General features: G+C 43.9%; 2 protein-coding genes across 6 annotated transcripts in view; one reads left to right on the top strand and one right to left on the bottom strand.

Annotated features, from left to right (window-relative positions):
* LOC137342235 (ubiquitin carboxyl-terminal hydrolase 30-like) overlaps positions 1–12,888 on the top strand; it is a 56,709-nt gene extending 43,821 nt beyond the window's left edge. For 4 of the 5 annotated variants that reach the window (XM_068006055.1, XM_068006058.1, XM_068006057.1 and 1 more), the window contains 7 exons: positions 189–267; positions 1,212–1,445; positions 1,993–2,088; positions 5,696–5,793; positions 8,448–8,536; positions 9,260–9,438; positions 10,712–12,888. In XM_068006055.1, coding sequence (XP_067862156.1) covers positions 189–267; positions 1,212–1,445; positions 1,993–2,088; positions 5,696–5,793; positions 8,448–8,536; positions 9,260–9,438; positions 10,712–10,852 — 916 coding nt within the window. In that variant the 3' untranslated portion in view covers positions 10,853–12,888. Of the gene's footprint in view, positions 1–141; positions 268–1,211; positions 1,446–1,992; positions 2,089–5,695; positions 5,794–8,447; positions 8,537–9,259; positions 9,439–10,711 lie in introns of all 5 variants that reach the window. The other variant, XM_068006056.1, reaches the window with a different exon arrangement.
* Positions 12,889–15,770: 2,882 nt separating this feature from the next.
* Positions 15,771–18,819, bottom strand: part of myo1ha (myosin IHa) — a 54,575-nt gene continuing 51,526 nt past the window's right edge. Inside the window, exon 31 of the mRNA XM_068006331.1 lies at positions 15,771–17,613. Within this exon, the coding sequence (XP_067862432.1) occupies positions 17,587–17,613 (27 nt within the window). The 3' untranslated portion in view covers positions 15,771–17,586. The remainder of the gene's footprint in view (positions 17,614–18,819) is intronic.

The following is an 18,819-nucleotide window of genomic DNA, read 5'->3' as shown; positions in this document are numbered from 1 at the left end:
ACTTTTCTCCCGCCCTCGGCATCTGGCGCCAAAAAAGCCACATGGGTCAGAGAGAGCCCGGGCTCGGACCGACTGTGTGTGTTTGCTGAATGAATTGAATTTCTTAAAAAGTCTGAAAATATTAATTCATTTGGAGGGAAGCGGTTCTTCAAAATGATCGGACAGAAAACCATTGCATCTTACTTCAGCCCCGTGGCAAAGAAAAGACATTTGTCTGAAGTTTCAGAGGAAGAATCAGAGAATGAGAAGGAAAGAAATCAAGAAGAGGTAAAACAAAATGTTTTTTAAAAATCTAGTCAGTATTTATAAAAAGTGCACGATTAATGTGAGGATTTTTAATAGTGAGTTCAGTTTATTTTTAATGGGTTATTTTTGTTTGAGTTTCATTTTAACAATTTGTCTTTGAAGAGGTTGATAAACTTTCTGTGGAGGAGGAGTGGTTTGTGGTTTCAGTAATTCGGAAAGTTCAGGTTTTCTGTTTAAAGATCAGAAACGCTTGATTCGGATTTTCCCAGCTGGCTGAAGTTTCGGCGACGTTTTAATTTCCAGTTGGGCTGTTAGAGCAAATCGTCTTGTGGAAAAATAAAAGTATAACTTGTTTTTAAATTAAATGCCGTTGGAGCTCAATGGGGTTTGCAAAATAAAATAAATCCCGGCTGAGATTTCCGCATTTTGTCCACAGACACAAGTTATACTTACTACTTATGCCCTAATATGAATTTGATCTATTTTATATGTAAAATTATTTTTTTTCTTATTAAAAATGCAGTCTTTGTTTTTTCGAGTCCCAAAATGTTAGGTTTTTCCCTCTTAGCCTAACAACCCTGAATCATTTTTTTGTAAAGTCTCGTACTGTAGTTTTATGTAAAATACATTAAATTCAATTTTAAAATTCGTTCCCTTTTCATTCATTTTAGAGTTGGCGGGAAGTTTGTTACTCATTGGGAGGGAAAGTAACAATGAGGGGGAACAGCCAATAGTAACGAGAGGGCGGGGCCCCGATGGAACTTCACGACAAGCGGGGGGCGGGGCTTGTGAATATTTGCCGCGAAGCTTCGTCGTGCTGCTTTGCGAATGTAGCCGGGGCCTTGGGTGGAAAGCGGCCCACAGTAATGCTCCTGCCCGCTTCCCCCGCGTCTTTTTCGGCCGTTGCTGCCTCTCGGCTCCGCCTCTGTCCCCTGTTAACTCGGTGGTTTTCTCTCCTTGACCAGGATGGCATGAGGACGCCCGTCAAGAAGGTGAAGGGAGGTCCGTGGGAGGGGGAAGAGGCGGCGGCGGCAGCAGCCAAGCCCAGCTCCCCGCTCAGCCCCGAGCAGCTGTCCCGCATCGAGAGGAACAAGCAGGCGGCACTGCTGAGACTTGCGACCCGGAATGTGCCTGAGGGGTTCGGGGAGAGCTGGCGAAAGGAACTAATGATGGAGTTCGCCAAGCCGTACTTTATCAAGGTGAGAGAGAGAGAGACTGCTGCAGGTACAATCAAACCTTCTGACTACATTGTGTCTTTCAAAATGCATTGACTTAAAACATTACATTTCTATTAAATGCTAATTGTACACAGAATCATTATAATTTCCCCTCTGATTTGAATTAGACCCTGGGATCACTGAATCTCTTTTAATAGCTAGTTAGCTATCCAGTTTTTAAAAAAAATCTGTGAATCTTTGTCCCTGTGATGTATTAGATATTTCTTCTGACCAATCGGATCAGATAAAACAATCTACAGTAAAAATAACTTGGTGTATTATATATTATATAACTTTAAAAAAATCTTTATTAATCTGGTAGTCTACTCACAGAACAACTTATCCCAGCCTCTTAGCTTGATGCCTGGGAGTGGGTTGTCTGCTTTATGTTTGAAGAACAATATTGTAGGTTTTTTTTTTAAAAAGCCAGCCTCCATCCACTTTAGTGAGAGTGCACATGTGCTAGTGAGTGAACAAGGGTCTGAGTCTGCTGCTTCACGCCTGCCTGAATTGTGTATTTTGTTTGCAGCTGATGGGATTTGTAGCGTTGGAGAGGAAACGTTGCACAGTTTACCCACCACCTCACCAAGTTTTCATGTGGACAGAGACCTGTAACATCTGTGATGTAAGTACAGCAAGATTGTCTGTTTTAATTACACTCTCACCGTTTGGTGAATATGCCTTGCTGCAGACTTGTCTACTGTATTAATACGCACTTTTTAAAGCAAATAAATCAGAGGCAGGGAGGTCTTGTAAGTTAGGTGTCAGCTGTGGCTCAGTGGTAGCAGTCCTGCCTCTGAGTCAAAAGGTGAACGATTCAAGTCCCACTCCAGAGACTTGAGCATAAAATCTAAGCTGACACTCCAGTTCAGTACTGAGGGAGTGCTGCTCTGTCGGAGGTGCTGTCTTTTGGATGAGATGTTAAATGGCGTCTGCACTCTCTGGGTGGATGTAAAAGATCCGATGGCACTATATCAATAAAGAGCAGTGGAGTTCTTCCTGGTGTCCTGGCCGATATTTATCCCTCAACACACATCGCTGAAATAGATTATCTGGTCATTATCATATTGCTGTTTGTGGGACCTTGCTGTGTGCAAATTGGCTGCTGTGTTACAACAGTGGCTACACTTCATTGGCTGTAAAGCACTTTGGATGTCCCGAGGTTGTAAACGGTGCTATATAAATGCAAGTCTGTCTTTCTTTTACATCTTTTTAAGCTGAGGTAGGGCTTGAGTTTGGCCTACATGCAGGAATTGTGCATCAATAAGATAAATTACTTTCTTTAACCAGCAGAAACTCGAACACTCAACAATAAAATTCATCTTTTTTGATACCATAGAACAACAAAACCAGTTGAGAGGATTGGGTAGTAGTTGCAAAGGGTCACAGTGATTCAGGTTAGCAGGAGAGCTTTGTCAAAGGGGGGATAATTTCTGTATTGCATTTTTAATAATATGTAACAACTATAGATAATCGGGAGGAGGCTCATATGGAGGATAAATGCTGGCATAGACCAGTTGGGCCGAATGGCCTGTTTCTGTGTTGTAGGCTTGATTTGTAAGAAGGAGTAAAATTTGATTTTAAATAACCACAGCTGGTAACTGCTGCCTTTTTGTATTTGTGATCGAGTGTGCAGCCAAGACACAAAACTGTTCTGTTTCATTCCCTTGTTTCAGTGAGAGTTAGCTGGCTTCCTTTTGGTCTATTCAGAAACAAATTAAATCAAGTTTGTTTGACTGGGGCATTATTTCTTTGAAATGTTAATGTTTGCAGACAGGGAGAAATAGATGAATTTATCTGCAATGGACTTCCCATTTGGAAAGGAAGATGCTTAACGTCTTCAAACAATCTTGGTATAAAGAAGTTGCATTTATATAGTGCCTTTCACATCTGGAACATCCCAAAGAGCTTCATGACCAATTAATTTCTTTGAAGTGTAGTCACTGTTATGTCTGCAAACATGGCATCCAATGTGCACACAGGATATTCCCATTAGCAGCATATTAGACAAAGGACCCGTTAATCTGATGTTGACCAGAATACCAGGAGAACTCCCTGCTCTTCAGAAAGTGCCATGGGAACTTTTTGCATCCACGGGCCTCAATTTAACATCTCATTTGAAAAACTGCACCTCAAAATGCAGAATTCCTTCAGTACTGCAGTGTTGTCTGAAGATTATCTTCTCAAGTCTGTAGTGAGTCTTGAGCCCGCGATCTTCTGACACTGACAGCCAACTGAGATAAAGGGTACTACCAAACCATCTCTCCAGTTCATCCTTCGATATTGAGTTCAATTTATTTGGATTCGGTTCTTGGAATTGACATTTGGGTTTTGTGCAGATGGCAGGAACAATGGATCACCCAAGTACAAACATCACATCAGGAAATCTATGAAGATCTTTCACTGCAAAAGTCTAGCAGATCATCAGACCATAAAAGAATATGTTCTAAAGAAGATATCGTAACACCTCGTGCACTCATTGAATCTTAGTACAAATACTTAGCAAACAATCAGTAACCTGTATATTTCAGCTTCTGTGTAATTATATTATGTATAAATGAATCATAACTATTTTAACCTGAACTAAACCATCTGTCATTTACTGCCTTTCAGAGCATACAGGAGAGTATGATGGGAACCCCATGTGGTCTTTACTGTTATAGTGAAATGATAACATGCCATAGGGCAAACAGTTATCTCATTTTGCATAAGGGCACAAGGTTTGGTTTGTAGGGAACACTTGTCTGCTTTTGGGAACAGCCTTTCACCTATGAATACAAAATAGGTGTTGGGAGGAAACCTGAATCATAATACAAAACGTGCCTGAGGGTTAGCAGTGGACCCTAACCCTAATGCAGCGATGTGACGTTACTTGCTGGGAAACAGTACTTTCTTGATTAGGATGTCTTGGTTCAGGAATATTGCAGCCAATTGTGAAGTAAAACTTTAAGCTGTTGTACAAGTATGATATTTCCAGTTGCTTTAATCTGTGTGACTGAGTTGGGGCAGTTTTGAGCTGTTCACTTGTGCCCATCAGGAGCTGGGTTCTGATTACCTGTAATTCTATTAGCAATAAAAACAGAAAATGTTGGAAATGTACAACAGGAAAAGAAAGCTTTAAGTTTCCAATCTCTGGTACAATGCTTACCCCCAAAACCTTGTTCTGATCAAGTTGCAGCATTTTCTGTTTCTATCTTCTTTATTAGTGTTTTTTTTTCCTTTTCTCGCTCAACTCAATTGAGGGAGACCTTTGCTCCCATCAGTGTGGGCTGGATTCAACACTCTGAATTTAAATGAAAATGAAGTAATTCAAACTCTTACTAGGTAGCCTAGTGTATATTGGCTAGAATGATGGCATGACTCTAAGCCTGTCATGGTTTGTCACTGTACCGTGCTTACCTTGGAGAATGGGGTCAGAGTTCAGCTGGGTAATGATCTGGGTAGATTTATTGCAGACTATTCCCTTCCCCCCCCCCCCACCAAAACCAGAGACAATAGTCTTTCCGTATTCACTATCCCATCTTTATTAAATCTCTTGTCCTTCTCTGCCCCTGTGGAAATAGTCCCATTATCTCGAGTCTCTTATAACTATTGTTTCCTATCCCTGGCGGATCCACACTCTACGCTTTCTGGTTGTAATGTCTTTTCTGTAATCGGGCACCGCAAACTGCACACAGCACTTTGTGGCCTAACAGTGGCGTGTACACATTTATTGTTACCTCTTTGTTCTTGTACTCTATGCCCCTATTTATTAAACTCAAAATATTATTGGCCTTTTTTATGGCCCTATCCACCAGCATTCGTACTTCCAAGCAATGTTATATTTGTGCTTCGAGGTATCTCTGTTCCGCCACATGTTTGGCATCTTTCCGATTCAGTTTATACGCCCATTCTTTGTTGTTCCTCCCAAAATATATTTGATTTCTCTGCACTAAATTGCATCTACCAAGGATAAAGCATCTGGGCTGCCTTAAGATTGCTCTTTCCCTTGAAGGGGAATGCAGCTGTAATTTGATTCTGTGAATAGTGCGGTTTAATGAAGAAATTATCCTGCTGGAGAGGTGGGGGCAGAAATCTGAAATGAGATATTGTCGAATCCTTTTAGTAGATTTAGAATCTTAAACGTTAAACTGGATTAGTAGCCGACAGATTAAACCCAGATCGAGCGTGGGGTAATAGAGCTTCAGAACGGAGAATAATGGAGTAAAAGGAAGCTTTGTATTTGTGTCTAGGTGAAGGTGGTTATACTTGGCCAGGACCCGTACCATGGACCAAACCAGGCTCACGGGCTATGCTTCAGTGTAAAACGGCCAGTGCCTCCTCCACCCAGGTATGTTGCTGCCTCGTATAGAGTGTTCCAGGAGATACTTTGATTATTAGGTTTTATCTGTAACTTACACAACTGTTCTATAAATTTTAACGGGGTAATAATTATTACCGTAAAACCCCTTACGGAACTTTTTTTTAAAAAAAGTGTTGATGTTCTCCGATCACCAACTTCTGTTGAGCTCTCCTGCTAAGTCGTAGACGGTACCAGGTTCAGTTTCCGACCTAACGTGAACATCCAAAATTGACAGGCAGGCAAAGTCCAGCTGGTCCATCAAACCTGCCCCAAACTCGTGATGGCCGAAGCATCACTGTTAGACACTCTCTCCTCTTCCTCCCACCCACACAAACTATGTGTAGCCATGTAATCCCCTGGAAGAGTCGAAAAACCCAGGGCCAATAAGGGGGAAAAATACACTGGGAAATTCTTTTCCGACACCCCCCGCCCCCCCACTCTGGTTAATTGAGTTTTTGGAGCAAGTTCTGGGAGCTGTGCACATCCAATAATATGAGTGGGAGGGTGGGGATTCATCAATAATGTGATTCGGCCCCTTTTAACATCCCGGCCCCAAACAAAAAGATTTAAAAATCTGTTCTGCAATTTCTCCCTCATGCCATTGATTATCTCTTTTTATAGGACACCTGGCTCTGGGTCTGTTCCTTTTTGTACGAAGGTGGTTTCTGTGCTCATGGTCATGGTGAACGTCATGCTCTTAATGTGATTGATTGATTTAAAGGGGAGTGAGGCTATAAAGCAGCTCGTTTAATGTGGAGAGAAATAGGTTAAAGGTGCTCACTGGTGCTGGTTATGACTCCACAGGCCCCAGCTGTCCAGTGGCACCTTGCCCAGATGTTCTCAATAATTTTTTGGTAGGCTATTTGACTATGGGGGGCATCAGTTGGGCCTAATCCTGAGATCCCCACACATACATTTTCCAGTAAGGGTCAGTAGATAGCGATCAGGAGCAGGAACATTGGCTGATTTTCCTTTCCTCCCCCTCCTGCTCTCAGCCAAAGGATGTGACTAGTACTCCTACCACCACCCAAGCTGAGATCGGCTAACTTGGTGCAGACTGAAGATAGAAACTTGAACCTTCCAGTTTGCTGTTGCTGGGTCCCAAATTAGGCAGGGAAAATTAGACCTTTTGAGGGAGATTGTTTTTAAGATATTTTCTTTAAATACACTTCACTGAGATGGTCAAGATTTGATTTTTATTACAGAAATGTTACAGCTCCATTCTGGACTTGGCCAGCAAGATGGAGTGTGAGATGTTGCAGTACTAGTGCATCATATTCCTGTATATTAAAATTAATGTCATGTGGCAGGCAATTGTTACTAGAAGCAGGTTTCCTGTTGGCAGTTACAGGAAGTTGACATCAAGGCAGCATTTGACCGAGTGTGGCACCAAGGAGCCCTAGTAAAATTGAAGTCAATGGGAATCAGGGGGAAAACTCTCCAGTGGCTGGAGTCATACCTAGCACAAAGGAAGATGGTAGTGGTTGTTGGAGGCCAATCATCTCCGCCCCAGGACATTGCTGCAGGAGTTCCTCAGGGCAGATTCCTAGGCCCACCCATCTTCAGCTGCTTCATCAATGACCTTCCCTCCATCATAAGGTCAGAAATGGGGATGTTCGCTGATGATTGCACAGTGTTCAGTTCCATTGGCAACCCCTCAGATAATGAAGCTGCCCGAGCCCGCATGCAGCAAGACCTGGACAACATCCAGGCTTGGGCTGATAAGTGGCAAGTAACATTCGCGCCAGACAAGTGCCAGGCAATGACCATCTCCAACAAGAGAGAGTCTAACCACCTCCCCATGGCATTCAACGGCATTACCATCGCCGAATCCCCCACCATCAACATCCAGGGGTCACTATTGACCAGAAACTTAACTGGACCAGCCATATAAATACCGTGGCTACAAGAGCAGGTCAGAGGCTGGGTATTCTGCGGCGAGTGACTCACCTCCTGACTCCCCAAAGCCTTTCCACCATCAACAAGTCAGGAGTGTGATGGAATACTCTCCACTTGCTTGGATGAGTGCAGCTCCAACAACATTCAAGAAGCTCGACACCATCCAAGATAAAGCAGCCCGCTTGATTGGCACCCCATCCACCACCCTAAAAATTCACTCCCTTCACCACCGGCGTACTGTGGCTGCAGTGTGTACCATCCACAGGATGCACTCAGCAACTTGCCAAGGCTTCTTCGACAGCACCTCCCAAACCCGCGACCTCTACCACCTAGAAGGACAAGAGCAGCAGGCACATGGGAACAACACCACCTGCACGTTCCCCTCCAAGTCACACACCATCCCGACTTGGAAATATATCGCCATTCCTTCATCGTCACTGGGTCAAAATCCTGGAACTCCCTACCTAACAGCACTGTGGGAGAACCATCACCACACGGACTGCAGCGGTTCAAGAAGGTGGCTCACCACCACCTTCTCGAGGGCAATTAGGGATGGGCAATAAATGCCAGCGACGCCCACATCCCATGAACGAATAAAAAAGTGACAGGTGAATCTGGAGTTTCCTGAAGGAGTTGGTATGAAGACAAGAACCCTATGGAATGGAGGGAGGTTGATTGCTGCTGTATGTGTGTTGAGCAGTGGAGTCTGTACTCGAGAGGTTAATTGTCTTGTTTCCATACAGTCTGGAGAATATGTACAAGGAGCTACAATCGGACATTGAAGGCTTCGAGCACCCAGGGCATGGAGATCTGACTGGTTGGGCTAAGCAAGGTAACGTGCTTATTGAAAATTGTATTCTGTTTGAGTTGACTTTTACTGAGGGTGGGGGAGAAGGGCTGATGGTTACTAGACTTTAATATGATATCTGAGAGAGAATAAATTGTGGGAGGATCTGTATGATGTCTTTGGCACGTGGACAAGATTGAAAACCCTACACATTGGAGGGACGGTGAGCATGCAGAGATATTCCACGATCTGGCCAGTTCAGAACACCCAGCCACATTAGCTCCCTGAACACCGGTTAAGCCTTGGACGGAATTGTTTATGGGGAATGAAAGAGGAAATGGAGTGGTTGATGGCGACGGCAGCCCTGATTTTAACATAATCTGCCTGACGGGATGCGGTCAGGTGCCTGACGGGATGCGGTCAGGTGCCTGACGGGATGCGGTCAGGTGCCTGACTTAAACCTGTCTTATTTCGGGCTCCATTGCCTTCAGTGGAGTGTAAAACAGGCGTCCGACCCGAACCCATCTCATTCCCGCTGGGCGGATTAAATCAAAATTGGGGCTGTGGTGTTCTTTTTGATGGAGGAGATAGCGACACCAAGATTGTTAATAGATGATGGACTATGGGTGGAGCCATCAAACGTAAGAGGCAGTAATTCATGCCCGGGCCTGGGTTAGTTCATGCCAGCGTAACATGGACCAGCTGTATACCGGACTGGACCAAATCACGTGCCTGTTTCTAATGTGTGTGTTTTGCTGTCATTGACAGGTGTGCTGTTACTGAATGCAGTCCTCACGGTGCGAGCGCATCAGGCAAACTCGCACAAGGAGCGAGGGTGGGAAGATTTCACGGATGCAGTGGTGTCTTGGCTGAATAACAACCGGGATGGCGTGGTGTTCATGCTGTGGGGAGCATACGCACAGCGAAAGGGCAGCGCAATCGACCGGGTATGTTGTTGTAAACATTCCTCTAGGGATGGTTGTAATTTGAGGAATATTACATTAACTTTTGAAGACTTTCCATCCACATATACTGTGTGAAACAATCTCTTGTGCTTTGATTAAACCGTGCCTGTGGGAGGAGTACATTGGGACATTTGAAAGAAGAGCAAGAGCTTGCATTGATATGGCACCTTTCCTATCCTTGGGACGTCCCAAAGCGCTTCACGGCCAATGAATCACTTTTGAGGTGTGGTCACTGTTACGTAGGCAAACGTGGCAGTCAATTCGCGCACAGCTAGCTCCCGAAAACTGCAATGAAATAAATGAGCAGTTGTCCTGTTTTGGTGGTGTTGGCTGAGGGAGAAATGTGCCATGGGATCTGTTCCATAAACTTGAAACGGGTGATCTGGTTGAATGTCTCAACCAGAAGATGGATTAAACCTCCTGCAGTGGGCGTGCTTGTGCTGAGAGTAATGCAGCTTTAAGGGTTGAAGTGGTTTGTCTCTTCATGGTCCCTGGGGCACATTTGGTTGGGAGAGAAAGAAGGGGAGTGCCACAGACTGGTAGTTCTGTTGGTTGTGGTTACCTTTGTTACATAGCTTTAGGTTGGCAGTTGCTGCTGGCTTATTCCTCCCCTGTGGAGCTTATACAACAAACTGTACAGTGCTGGAGCTTTGAACGGGGTGTCTCAGTTGGCAAATTTTACAGGGGGCAAAAAAAAAATGTCCATAGTTATATTTTAGCACGTTATACCATGAGTTCTCCCACATAGTTGTCTCCAGTTTCTTCACTTGCTGCCCCACAGCTGGGTAAAGATGTTCCCTACTCTCCTGTAGTTAACACCATGCCAGGGCAACTGCAGTGGAAACTGAGTTTGCCATCTAAGGTGCTAGTCAAAAGTGGCTGACTTGGCAGAGTGTTCAGGGTAGCTGAGATGCCATCTGTTGTGCGGTGGTTTGGCTTCTGCTATTCTTGATGTGCTGTCATTCTCCAACAAGTCTAAAGGCAGTTGTCTGTGCTGCCGGTCTGGCTGGGAATAGCTGACCTGACACACAAGGGGCCTTATTGCTCCTGTATTTATACCCCACTGGGTCAAACAAGGCAATGGGGGAGCTTGGGGTGTTTGTTTTATCTGAATCATGTATGATCCCATACTGTATGTACACAACAGCTTGATTCTGTGTGAGGGGCGTATTGTTGCTGCGAAGGGTATAAGCCCCTCACACAGACTGCGTGCTGTGCCACTGTCTCTCTAACTGGTACTGCCGCTTTGTTACAGACCCGTCACCATGTCCTGCAGGCCGTTCACCCGTCTCCGCTCTCCGCACACCGAGGCTTCTTTGGCTGCAAGCACTTCTCTAGAACCAACGAGTTCCTGAAGAAATCGGGGAAGGCTCCCATCAATTGGAAGCTGTTATGAGCTGACCAGAACCAAGGCCCAATCTTCAAATAGGAGCAGGAGAGGGTGGGAGGAGGAGGAGGAAGACGAGAGCGTTAGTGGGAGCACGCTGGGGCCTAATGACCCCGAGTGATGATTGAGAATTTACCATCAGCCAGACCTAGGCCAGCAAACTGAGTTCACGTTCAGTGTGGGCAGCCGGGCCTTATTACTAGATATTTACATGGTTTGAGATCTGTAAGTCTTTTAACCCTCTCCAGGAGGGTAACACTCGCTTAACAGATCAGATCAGGATTTTATTCTGTTCCAAAATATCAAATCAGAAAAATACTGGAAATGCACAGCTAGCACCTGAAACCAAGCCGATGGGTTCATGTTTTGGGTGGAACTCACCATCTGACATAGTAATTTTTTTATCAGTTTTCTTTTTAATTTTTCTCCTTTATTTCCATTTTCGTTCTGTTTTTTTAAGTGATCAGTTGTGCGTATTAAAGTTTTACCGGCACAAAAGTGACTATCACCACGTGCAGTTTTGGTGATTTATCCCTTCCCCCACAAATAGTGTCAGTATTTTGGTTTTGATTATAATATTAAAGACACCCAGAACAGCATAGTGTGCAGTTCGCCCTTGTGCTGGAATGTGTCCAGAAACGTGAATCTAGTTTGTGAGCCAGGTTCAAAAATCAGACGCGTCCAATACACCGGGGGAAGGATTTCCACCGATCTCCCACCATCACTCTGGCGAAAGGTCAGCAGAGACTCTGGAGAAATGGCGGGGGGGATCCCGGGCGAATGGGTTTTGTTAAAGAACCGGTGGTGCTCGAGTTGTACCGGGGAATGGTTTCAATGGCGCTCTCTGTCATCTGTTCAAACCTCGTACTGTTGCCTGTGGTGCTCGGTTACAATGGGTGAAGAAAGCCAGCGATCCTCACCTCATCTAGCGGCAGAAAGACCGAGTGCATCATTTAAATCATCAAACTGTCCTCCTTCATATGCTCAGTAAATGGAAATAGTTTCCTAGTGTAGTATGTTACAACAGGAGGAGACCGTTTGGCCCATCGTGCCTGTGCTGGCTCTTTGAAAGAGCTCTCCAATTAGTCCCACTCCCCTGCTCTTTCCCCATAGCCCTGTAAATTTTTTCCCTCCAAGTATTTACCCAATTCCCTTTTGAAAGTTACTATTGAACCTGCCTCCACCGCCCTTTCAGGCAGCGCATTCCAGATCATAACTCTTCGTGTGTAAAATGTTTCCTCATGTCGCCTCTGGCTCTTTTGTCGATCAGCTTAAATCTGTGTCCTCTGGTTGCTGACCCTTCTGCCACTGGAAACAGAGTAAATAGGAAGAAACTCAGACCGTTCATGATTTTGAGCACCTATCAAATTTCCCCTTTAACCTCTGCTCTGAGGAGACCAACCCCAGCTTCTCCAGTCTCTCCACATTAAAAAAAGCCTCTCATCCCTGGTACCATTCTAGTAAATCTCTTCTGCACCCTCTCTAAGGCCTTCACATCTTTTCTAAAGTGTGGTGCCCAGAATTGATCACAATACTCTAACTGAGGCCTAACTAGTGTTTTATAAAGGTTTAGCATAACGTCCTTGCTTTTGTACTGTGCCTCTATATTAATAAAGCCCAGGATCCCATGTACCTTTTTAACAACCTTCTCAATTTGCCCTGCCACCTTTTTTCTTCTTGTGACCCCCAACAATAATAGTCCAAAATAATTCATTCTCCCTGTAATTAATAGGTGTGGGAACCATCACACAAGGGGTGTTGTTTACCAGTTAATACCAATGAAGAACCTGGTTCATTTTTTTTTCATGGTGGTTTTATTTTAATTTCCCCCCCATGTGTATCTGGGTGTAGGTGAAATATTCTTAAACTACAGCATTTCCAGAAATGTCTGTGAATCTGGTCCATGACTAAAAGCTTTTAAAATGTGATTTCATTGTAAATATGTCTCTGTGCATTTCATTCAATCCTTTGTTAATGTTCTGCTTGCTGTAAACTGCTTCGGCATTGACTTATGTGAATATGTTAAATAAAATTCTATTTCTTTATTTTGCCGAGGTCTTTCATCGAGCGTTTTGAAAATAACTGGCTTAAAATGTTCACTACCTGCTTCCTTTTTTTAATACAAGTCAAAGAACTTGCATTTTAAAAAGCACACTTCATGTCTTTTGGTTGTGAAGCACTTCAGGACATCCAATTAGTTTTGAAAAAGGTGGTCATTGCTATGTAGAAGAAGCCAATTTGTACACATTGAGATCCTGCAAACAGTGATGAGATAAATGTCCAGTTAAACTGTTTTGGTTGTATAAAATGTCAAACAGGACACTGGATCTTTTGTGCCCACCTGTATAGCAGCACAACCTCGGGCTTAGTGTCTCAGCTGAAATACAACATCTCTGAATGTGCACCACTACTGCACTGAAGTGTGTGCCTGGATCAGGGGTGGGTTAGGGAGGAGGAGGGGGGATAAGTCCTGCAGTAGGGTCTAAACTCTATCTTCTACCTCTGAGGTAAGATTGTTACCACTGAGCCAAGCTGAGAGTTTTAAATTCCTCTTGATTTTTGCTGGGTCACCCACAAGTATTGACCTGGCTGTATCTTCTCTCCAGTTTTGAGGTAGGGGAGTTCAAAGTGCAGTTGACTGTTGGGATGAGTGAATTGGGAGAGGGACAAAATTCAATAGCCTTTCCTTCAACTCCAGTGATGATCTGCTATAAAATATGAAGTAATTCTAAGGCTGTAATTGAAATGCTGAGTTTGGGAACAAATTGAAGAAACAGTTTTAAGAACAACTGAGGATTGTGATGTCTTCATGTATAAGATGTATAACCCTGTAATTTGAAATTGCAACTTGCAGTTCACTCCTGGGCATCTATCCTGTGAACCCTTTGATTGGATTGCAACCTATAATCATTGACACGTGTTCACTGTAAATGCTATTTTGTGTTTTGCTAATCTGATCAAGGTGAGGTAGCTGGAGAATGGAACAGCCAAGCATTCCTGTCCACCTCTTCTGCTAAGCTGCATGATTTTAGCAAGTTTTATCTCCAGCAGTACAAGTACAAAAATTGTGGGTCCTTAAGCCAGGAATGTGCGTCAGCCCCAGTATCGAGCGCCAGTCTGATTCAGTTGTTACTTCCAACAGCCGCCCTTGTGGATTTGGAGTCATGTACCAATTTTGTGGGTCAGCGAGTGGGGAGCTGGATTGAAACTGCCCAAAACTCATTTCAGTTAGGGCCCTTTGGAGTCTAGACTTGAACAATGAGCTTCAAGGTAAAAGGACAGTGGTGATGCACTACTATTCTCCCAAGTGGTGTTTTTCTCTAGTTTTAGCATCTGCCTTTGAGTATTCAAAGGATTTAATTATAGTTTGGATTCTCAACACCATCACTGTAATGCACCCTGACTTAAAACTCACAACAGCATCCCTAATGCCTGTGACCTCTTCCATTTCCTATACAAGCCTCTGTGAGTGAGACTGATAACTTAGTGCTGAATTATGGACCTGGGCTGTGGAAGAACTGAAGTGAGATTATTCAGTCTTGTTTCAGTTGGGCAGTTGCAGCTGGGGACAGGCAACTCCCGCTCTCACTGGGTTGGGTTTGAACCTAGGCCCAGAGGTGAAGCCTGGTCTCTCCTGTTGAAGGCCGTTGTAACTAGTTACTTCAAATGTGTGGAGTTAGTAATCTCTGCTTGCAATGTCTCCAGCTCTCCTGCTGATGGCAGCCTGCTCCTTCATTAATAGTGGGTTATGGCAAGCAGCTAATTTAATCTAGTCATTGTAAATCAAATCCTGCTCTTTGAGAATTGTTTGAGTCATGGTCCAGTTAAGGCTTTCCTTAATGCTTGTGAGGCACAATGATGTTAGCTCCTGGCCAGCTTTAGTAATGTGGAGCATTGTTGGGCGTCCTTGAAATGGAAGTTTGTGTCTGAACCGAACCGAAGATGAATCAACTATTTGCACCACCTGTGGGCAAGAGGCTGGTACGCTCTCTGCTGCTAAGCTGCATGATTTTAGCCAGTTTTATCTCCAGCCGCACAGGTACAAAAATTGAGTGTCCTTCAGCCTTGGCTTGTGACAAGCTGTAGCTGGGTTTAGGTAATTGTGTGTGTACCTATGGGCAGAAAGTGCACCCTATGTCAAGCAAATGCAAACTGAGTAGCTTGGTTTGGAGGTTTGTGTACAGTGATGGGACTCTGAATAGTTAGACATCTGACTACAAGATTTAGTGATTCTAATATGGAGTATTGCTGCTTGACATTGTAACTGCAGTTATTTACTTCAAATGTGTGGAGTTATTAACTTTGCTTGTAATGTCTCTAACTCTCCTGCTGATAGCAGCTCCCACTTTCATTAATAGTGGGTTATTCCAGGTTAGAGCGATTGAATAAATCCAATTTTGTTTTTACAGTGTGGGATACTGGGATTTTGGGCGATATTTTAGTGGTCGAATTCCTCGACTCTCCATTTTTTCATGAAAATTGTGGTCTTGTTCCTCTGATTTTGTATCGATCTGTTCACTAACTCCAGAATCTGGTTTCCATGCAAGACTGGGGCCACCAAAACATTACATAAGTACATAGAGATTACAGCACAGAAACAGGCCATTTGGCCCAACCAGTCCGTGACTGTTTATCCTCCATACGAGCAGTAGTGCTAATCGCATGTGCCTGCTCTTTTTCCATATCCCTTTATTCCCCTTTCCTTAAACCACCTTTCTAACCTATTCTTAAATATCGACATGGTCTCCACTTTAATCACTAACTTTAGTTAGCGCATTCCACAACCTGTTAACCTGGAGAGACGTACTTAAGCAAAAATGCTCAGTGTCACTTAGAAAACAAAACCAAAAGTAATGTTTTTTAATATTTTCAAATGCAAATAAAAATACTGGTCATAAAGATTATTCTAGAAAGCATAATTACACTTTTATTTTTCTTCTATGAAATGTAACAGAACATTCATATTATGTACACAAATTCTTACTGGTGTATACAATACCATTGCTTCCATGGATAATATATATTTATTCTATTTTTGTCACATTTTCACAGGTTAAAGATGACACAAATTAAAGGTACCCACCCCCATGCTTTTTCAGCTTCATGGATGAGCTGTCTTGCAGTTCCCACATTGACCTTTGCCCTGAACCTAACATCTTCGTCAACCCCACTGGTGGATTCACATCCCAAGTGCAGCTTAATTTAAGTAGCGAGGGTGATTCATTTCGATTTGAACCTGTTTTAAAGGGTAGGCCACCGAGGTAAACAACAGTTTACATTTATTTATATTTTACTTTTAACGCAAAGGAGGTCCCCAAGGTGGAGGAGAGAGGTTCGTTTTCGCTTCTTGTTGCATTTGATGTGATATTTGATTCAGTCTGTTGGGGGGGGGGGCCTCAGGATTGGCGGGTTCTGCAAATTTATCAGCAACGCTTGAATAGCTGGTCGAGCATCCCCGAGCCAGAAAACAAAGGATCCCCCCCTCACCCCCCAAATTACAGGTCATAGAAACCTATCAATGTGTCAGCCTATATACTGAGATTCTACAGTAACCTGTTACAGAGATGGGTACCATGTGGACAATAAACAGAGACGTGATACTCAGCACAACCAAGCTTAGGCCTGTTTTTCTTTCTAACGATCTCCCATTTCTCCTAAAGGTATTGGATACACGGTGGGATATGGTTCACCAGGCGTCCCATGGCACTTTGTCATTTTGAACCCTGTCAGCATCGACAAGTTATTAGAAAGAAAGACTTGCATTTATATAGTGCCTTTCATGACCTCCCAAAGCACTTTACAGCCAATGAAGTACATTTGAAGTGTAATCACTGTTGGAATGTCGGAAACGCGGCAGCCAATTTGTACACAGCAAGATCCCACAAACAGCAATGTGATAATGATCAGATAATCTGTTTTTAGGTGTTGGTTGAGGGATAAATATTGGCTGGGGGTGGGGGGGGGAAGTCCCCTGCTCTTCTTCAAAATAGTACCATGAGATCTTTTACAGGGCAGACGGGGCCTGGGTTTAACAACTCATCTGAAAGACAGCGCCTCCGACAGTGCAGCACTCCCTCAGTACTGCACCCGAGTGCCAGTCTGGATTATGTGCTCAAGTCCCTGGAGTGGAGCTTGTGAAGCCACAACTTTCTGACTCAGAGGCCAGGGTGCTACCAACTGAGCCACAGCTGACACTACAAATATTAAATCATGGAGAGCGTCACTACCAAGCACGATCCTGTCCACAGACACACACACACACCTTCCTGCAGGGACCACTGCACAACGATCAGGAGCAAGAACCCATGCTGATTCCTCCCTTCCTAGCCCAGGGACACTGAAGTCAATTGCAACACTGCTACTGTCACCCTAGCTGAGATCAGCTAACCAGACAGGACGAGGGTTGGACCTGGGACCTCCTGATTTGCTGAGTTCACACGCTGCCTTTACCAAGATATGCACCCCGTTCTGCATCTCGACCATGTCTGCATCTGTCTGTTTGTGGCTTACAGACACTGTAGTGCATTGTTCAACGGGTCAGTATTGGACAGGCCCATTGCCCCTGACACTGTACAGGATGGAAGGACAACTCTTCAAAAGATTGTTTGCAACAAACAGCAGGTCATCACCGCGACTTGGCATTGAGTGGGTAACACGGTAATGCAACGAATGCTTTTGGGATTTGCAGCAAATTGATTCTTTCCATGAAATTTAAAAACAAAACAGATGAATACAACAGAAGGTCATCGAGACTTTACCCTTGGGGTCATCTGTAAAAATAAAAAGAGAGAAAATTTGTTACAACCGCTCAGCCTAAATGAAAATTCAACGAGCGAGTGTGTTTAACACACAATGTGATTGCCTTCAGATCGTTGTCATCTGCTCTGCACACTTCCAGCCATTCAGTCACAGGTCGGATCTTATTGTCTTTTAGGTGAGTAGTGAAGATAATTCCCTGTTTTGGGAATCTGAGCTATGACTAAGTGGCCAGCGGTCACCCAGATCTGCTCAGAAGTCCACTCTTCTGGGACAATTTATGTGAAATTGCAACATTCAGGCAGAAAATCGCACGACATGAGATAAGTATAAAAATTCATTGAATTCATCTCAGGGCGAGCCAGCAATGAGGGAAGGTAGGATGGGTTTGTTCCCTTTGGAAACTGAAACTTTGAAACAATTTGATTGAAGTTTTCAAGATTGTGAATGGGATATAGAGTGCAAATCAAAAGACAAAGCATTGTTACTGTACAAAGACAAGGTCCATCTGGACTGCTCTATGTTGTTCTGGTCACCTAATCATAAGAAGAATATTACTGCCCCACAGGGGTGAGCGACCGAGATAATTCTGCGTATCAGGAATCTAAGTTGCCAGGAAAGTTTAAGGAGGTTGGGCTCTGCTCATAGAATCATATAACACAGAAGGAGGCCATTCAGCCCATCATGCCCGTACCGGCTCTTTGAAAGAGCTATCCAATTAGTCCCACTCCTCTGTTCTTTCCCCACAGCCCTACAAATCTTTCCTTTTCAAGTATATATTCAATTCCCTTTTGAAAGTTACTATTGAATCTTCTTCCACCACCCTTTCAGGCAGTGCATTCCAGGTCATAATAACTCGCTGCATTAAGAAAAGTTCTCCTCATCTCCCCTTTGGTTCTTTTGCCAGTTATCTTACATCTGTGTCTTCTGGTTACTGACCCTCCTAGAAACAGTGGAATGTTCTCATTCAAAAAATGTAGACCTATAGATGACCTAATTGATACTTTCAAGGTTAGAAGGGGACTGAGACATTTGTTATAGCTGGCACAAGTATTACCTTGAAGCAACTCAATGACACTCACAGTTAACATATTAATTACAAAGATTGGATCAGACTCATGAGCCACAGAGCCGCCTAGTATCCTTCTTGGATGATCTTCCTCCTCCCCCTCCACTGCCCATATCCTTCTACGCTGTCCCTGCCTCAGGAGCTGGGCAGG

This window comes from Heptranchias perlo, chromosome 25 (assembly GCF_035084215.1).
Source record: "Heptranchias perlo isolate sHepPer1 chromosome 25, sHepPer1.hap1, whole genome shotgun sequence".
Lineage (NCBI taxonomy): Eukaryota > Metazoa > Chordata > Chondrichthyes > Hexanchiformes > Hexanchidae > Heptranchias > Heptranchias perlo.
This window is presented reverse-complemented; position numbering and strand designations above follow the sequence as displayed.